General features: G+C 35.7%; 1 protein-coding gene across 1 annotated transcript; it reads right to left on the reverse strand.

Moving 5' to 3' along the window:
• Positions 1-4,492: 4,492 nt before the first annotated feature.
• Positions 4,493-5,347, reverse strand: LOC127902132 (uncharacterized). The gene has a single exon (XM_052440814.1). The coding sequence runs from the start codon at positions 5,345-5,347 to the stop codon at positions 4,493-4,495; it is 855 nt and encodes a 284-aa protein (XP_052296774.1).
• Between the last annotated feature and the right edge of the window lie 653 nt (positions 5,348-6,000).

Below are 6,000 nucleotides of genomic sequence, written 5' to 3' on the forward strand. Positions count from 1 at the left end.
CCTTCACTTTGGCATATGAAGGACATATATTATTTTCAGTACAGCTACTAACACTTATGAAAGTACTTATAAACTGCTTTATATTTAAATTTTATCTACAATTAGATCATTATTAGAAAACTAATGTTGCAAGTCCAAATTGGTATCCCAAATATATGAAATCAAACATTTCACGTAGGCTACATGCAACATAAATAACAAGTGATTATCTTTCACAAATAATGAAAGCTTGGATAGGATAAAAGATATGAGAAAAGATGAATTCTGGTGTTTTTTTAGTAGTATTACACATTTCAAGATTTTTATCATAAAAACCTATCTCAAATGATGTGACTTTAATCAATTCGTTGGTAAGATAATATAACTAATTCACTTGAATTTATAAAGAATTATCCACCACGAAATGAATGACACATCACTTAAAATGAAATTTGAGATAAAAAATTTAGAATGTTTATCGTTATTATTATTATTATTTAAAAAGCGTGCATAAAATTTGGATAAAATAAAACAAAATAAATCACATCTACATTTGAGGATGTAGAATCCAGTTTGTACCACTCTTTTCTTTCCCTTCATAATCATCGAAAGAGAATTCAAATTTATTGATCTTGTTTCAGCAAGCTGAAACCAAATTTCTATGAAGTTGGTTTCCACCCAATCTTCATTATCCCGAACTACTGGGGCAACTTTTATGCGTCACTTTCAACAGGCTTTAGGATAAATTCACTGCGTACATCTCGGCTATTAGAAAGGCTACCAAACCAATGTATTGAGTTTGCAAATGAACTCTCCTTTTCTACGGAAACCGATAAGCATGAAGAACCCGAGAACAAAGTTCTACCGTCAAAGCTTTCAATTTCAAACATATCCATTTGTGACCGGATTTAAGTGTAAGCGATGATTATCAGGTCTAATCGACGGTTGGATACGGGAGTGTTTCCCAATTTTTGGATGCAATGTTAAAAGCACCAATAGCATTTTGTCAAAGGAAGGAACAACAGAAAAGTCCATCCACTTACACCACATTCCCAACCCAAAATTGGATATTGAGGAGGGAAATGAAGCCCTTTATTTATAACTCGTTTTCTCTGTCTTTTTTAATTAAAATAATAATAATATTATTTTATTATTTTTTCTTTTCCCTTTGTGGTGTGGCACCACTCTTTTTCTTCTTTTTTTTTTCTTTGTCCCAGTCAAAGAAGGAAGCAACACCTCCTTCTTCAAAATGGGCGGGCCCGCCATCTACAAGGGTGGTGCCTACATGCCATTTTTGTTATTCTCTCACTTGGAAATTAGATTGAGAACCATTCAATTTCCACACCATCATTTCTACTTCGTCATTATCATGTTGCTTAAGTTTCTGTAAGGCCACAAGAGAATCCATTCCATACAAACTTATCAACATTGATCGGTTTAGTCAAAACATCTGCTAGGTTCTCCTTCGTATAAATTTTTTGTAAATCCACACTTCTGTCTTCCACTAATTCTCAAACGAAGTTATACTAAACTCCTATGTGCTTTGTCTTGGAATGAAATGCTGTCTTCCACTATGATTGTTACAAAATACATGAATTTTCTTTTGTTTGTGTCTGAACTCCTCCAATAACCTTTGTATCCAAATAAATTCCCTGCAAGCTTTTGTAGCTGCCATGTATTCTGCTTCTGTTGTGGATAAAGTCACAATAGTCTAAAATTTTGAACACCAGCTTACAACTCCTCCTGCAAGTATAAACACATAGCCAATAGTGAATTTTCTTTTATCAAGGTCTCCTGCCAAATCTAAATCCACATAGTCCTTGACAGTAAATTCTGATCCTCGGTAACATAATGCAACCTTTGATGTTCCTTTGATGTATCTTAGGATCCTCTTCATAGTTTTCCAATGCTCTCTACTAGGACTCGCCATGTATCGACTAACTGCTTCTACTGCTTGTGCAATGTCTGGTTTTGTACAAATCATAGCGAACAATATACTTCTCACTGCTGATGTATACGGTATTCGAGACATCTCATTCCTCTCTGCTTCATTGTTAGGATACATACTTGAGGATAATTTGAAATTAACTAGAAGTGGGGTAGAAATTGGCTTACAATCTTGCATGTTGAAGCACCGCATTTTTTTCAAGTAATTCTTTTGAGAAAGCCAAATCTTCATGTTATTTCTGTCTCGGTAAATCTGCAATCCAAAAATCTTTTTTGTTAGTCCCAAGTCCTTTATTTCAAACTCCCTAGCCAATTATGCCTTCAACTCTTGGACTTAATCTTTGTTGGGGTCTGCTACCAACATGTGATCCACATACAACAGCAAAATAATAAAATCATTATCTTCAAACCTCTTGTAATATGCTCAATGATCTAAATTGAGTCTGTTGTATCCAAGACTCATGATGAAGGAATCAAATCTCTTGTAACAATACCTCGGTGCCTGATTGAGACCGTATAGAGATTTATTCAACCAGTAAACCAAGTTCTTTTTTCCTATTTCAGCAAAACCTTCTGGTTGGAGCATATAAATCTCTTCTTCAAGTTCTCTATGAAAAAATAAAGTTTTTCACATCTAACTGTTCTAGATATAGGTCAAATGTAGCACATATCGCCAATACTACTTTGACTGTCGTGAGTCAGACCACCAGAGAAAATATATCGTTAAAGTCAATACATTCTTTTTTAGGATATCCTTTTACCACCAATCTTGCACGATACTGCTCTACTTGGTCATTGCCATCACACTTGATCTTGTAGACCCATTTATTTCCAATGACTTTTTTTCAATGTGGTTGTGGTACAAGTTCCCATGTTTTATTTTTGTGTAGAGCTTCATTTTCTTCGTGCATTACTATCATTCACAAAGCAACATTTGGCTGTTTAAAGTTTCATGGAAAGTTGATAGCTCTTCATCCTCTATTAGAAGACAATATGCAACATTGATCTATGACATACTCTAAGTGCCAAATTAGCGGTCGTCTCTCACGAGTTGACCGACGAACTTTTGGAGCCTCGGACTCGACTGGTACTTGTTCCTCGTGCTCTAGTGCTCCTTCAGAAAAATTTGAATCTTCTAGATTATTTTCCACATATATTGGCAAAGTCACTAACTTTTCCTTTACAATGCCATCATCCTCATCTCTCTTTCGCAGTTGATCTTCTACAAAGAACATCTCTGCTAATAACGATATTGTGGGCAGTGGGGTCCCATAGCCGATACCCCTTCACTCCATCAGCAAACCTTAAGAAGATATATCTTCTAGATTTTGGATCCAGCTTTATTCTTTCTTGGGCATTGTACATGCATATACATGACATCCAAATACATATAGATGAGAGTAATCAACTGGCTTTCTAGTCTACATATCTATCAGTGTCTTTAACTCAATTGCATAACCGTCCCTATTAAAATTAACGGTTGGCAATCAAATTTATGATATCACGACGAAGATCAGATCATGACTGCCTTTCAATCGCGTTGATGCCAGTAGCCATTGACAAACCGGTTGAGTCTGGGACACTCAATGTAACAGCTTAGCTTATAAAAGAAAAAAAGCCCAGCTACTGAAAATCAGACCCAAAATTAACGGCCTCTAAGTTGGTTGAACTGCAAGTTTTAATAATCTCTTCTGTCATTTGGACGTAAACACCAATCTCCCAAATAAAAAACCATGAATAACTCCAGCAACACCACCGATAGCGTGCATGCTAATTCACTAGTTATAAAATTTATGGGTATAACTCATACTAAAAAACCTAGCATAAAAGTTGAGGGTTGGATCAAACTTATATTTTTACTTAGTTCCATAACTAGTCTCATATGCTTTGTTTGATTTTGTCACGATTAGTGATATTTTAGCCCCTTACTTTATCCCTTAAGCCCTCACTTTTTAATTTAACCCGTCTATTTTTACAAATGCTCCTATTAAATTTTTTTTTTCTTTTGTCTCTTGTCCACCCTCTCTTTCCTCTCAATTAGACATTGCCTTCCAATATTACCGATCATTGCAGGAACAAAACTTTCTTCTATAAGATGGCTTATTCATCATCAGCTATTGCTAATAAAATAATATATTAGAATATATATCTCTTTAATTTTGTTTGGTCTGTATAGGATGTTGTACTCTATAGGATGTTTTTTAGATTTGTATTTGTTAGACCATATGTTAAGAGGACAAGTCAGAATCAGAAACAATTACGGGAATACGATGCTTTCAATTGCTGAATTGTTGGCCATGTTATGGCAGCTGAAATGGTGTCGAAGAAACATTCAGATTTGAATGGGGTTGTAAGCCAATGCGTCTGGATACGTTTTCATTGAGGTTGCTCGGTTTGAGAGAGAGAGTATGTGCAGACCACAAAAAGGGAAAAAAATTAATAAGGGTAATTCTAAAATTAAGCAATTAATTAAAAAGTGGGTCTAAAGATAATTTGTTAATCGTACACTTATGCCTACTCGAAGGCACAGAACTCTGAGACCATGATGATGGTTTAAAAGCCCCGGTCAGCGGTTGGATGCCGCAGCTGTATTGATTTTCCTTCTATTGGCTTCTAGCTCCAGTCGTTTCGTATTTGATACCGAGGAACCAGAAAAGATTGAAGCAGCGTTGATCAAAACTTTCTTGTCCTTTCTATTTTTCTCAAACTTATTGGAAGAAAGAAACTTAACACGTGCTGCAGCGGCAGCATCTTCTTTACTCGCCGGAAGAAGCCGTAAGCCAAGCCCCAATTTTCTTGAAGCAGCCTCCTCTTCCGCGACTCTTTTCTTTTGAGGTCTAAGTTTGGCCCTGAGAGCCCTATTTAGGGCATAGTCGTCCGAATATCTGGCATCAGATTTTCTCTTCATGAGCACTAGTCCTGGTTCAGCTTCTTTCTTCCTCTGCAAATCTGCTTTCTCGTGCTCAAGGCAAAAAAAAGCATCCGAATAAAGCTTAGCCCTTTCTTCATCCGTAAGCAGTTCAATAGTCTCTACATCCTCAACGTCAAACTCCTCGATCTTTCGCCGAGCCCCACTTACGATTACATACTCACAGTTCTTCGGATCTATTTGGATAACAATCTGATGCTTGCAGCAAGGGGACTTCATCGTAAAGCTCCATATCTTTGTAGAGTAATAATTTCCCACTTGCTTTTTTTCAGCATTGAAACGGACACCCTTTGCTATCATAGAATCATTGCATCCTTCGCACCATATATTGAAAGGCATTTCGAACCTTATGATCAAAATGCCCTCATCTAATTTTCTTGCTCTTTCCCTCAAAGCATGCTGACCATGGAACTTGTTTAAAGAACCCTGATTTGGAGTCCATTCTGGAGGATAGTAAAAGTTATCTGCTCTAGCAGCAGCCAGAGAAGACATTCTTTTTTCTTCTAGTTTTCAAGATCAAGATCGCCTTTGGGTTTGCTTTCGATAAATTGTTATATCTTATACGTATTATGTATATGTGTATATATATAAGTGTGTGTGTGTTTATTCCGATTACAAGTTTGAAACGGTGATTGATTATCACTGACTTCTTCTAAGGGTAGGATTTCACTGTAGTATAATGGAAATATTGTTAGTTAGGTAATGCTATTGAAAGAGGTTTTCTGATCTTATATCAAGAGAAGATCTTAATTCTTTATAATATTATATTTTGTATCATATATAATGAATTTCCTGCTGAATTTGATACTCATTTTAATTATTATATCATGATGTGCTGTTACCTGTTAGCCTGTTAACTTGTAAGACAGGCGCACGAAAAAATAATAATAATAATAATAAAAGTAAAAATAATAACACAAAGAGACAAAACCCTCGATGACAATGGGACTTGAGGATGCTTGTTATTTGATGCCGATGGCTAAGTAGTCAAAGAATTTGACGAGAACATTAATTGGTTACTCACTATACTTCAAATTAAATAATTGATTTGAATCGACCACTAATATTTGATGACTCGAAATTTGATGACCACCAATATTGCTCGACAGAATCCCATATTGTTCGCTTGATTCGAATGAAGATTA

This window comes from Citrus sinensis, chromosome 5 (genome assembly GCF_022201045.2).
Source record: "Citrus sinensis cultivar Valencia sweet orange chromosome 5, DVS_A1.0, whole genome shotgun sequence".
Lineage (NCBI taxonomy): Eukaryota > Viridiplantae > Streptophyta > Magnoliopsida > Sapindales > Rutaceae > Citrus > Citrus sinensis.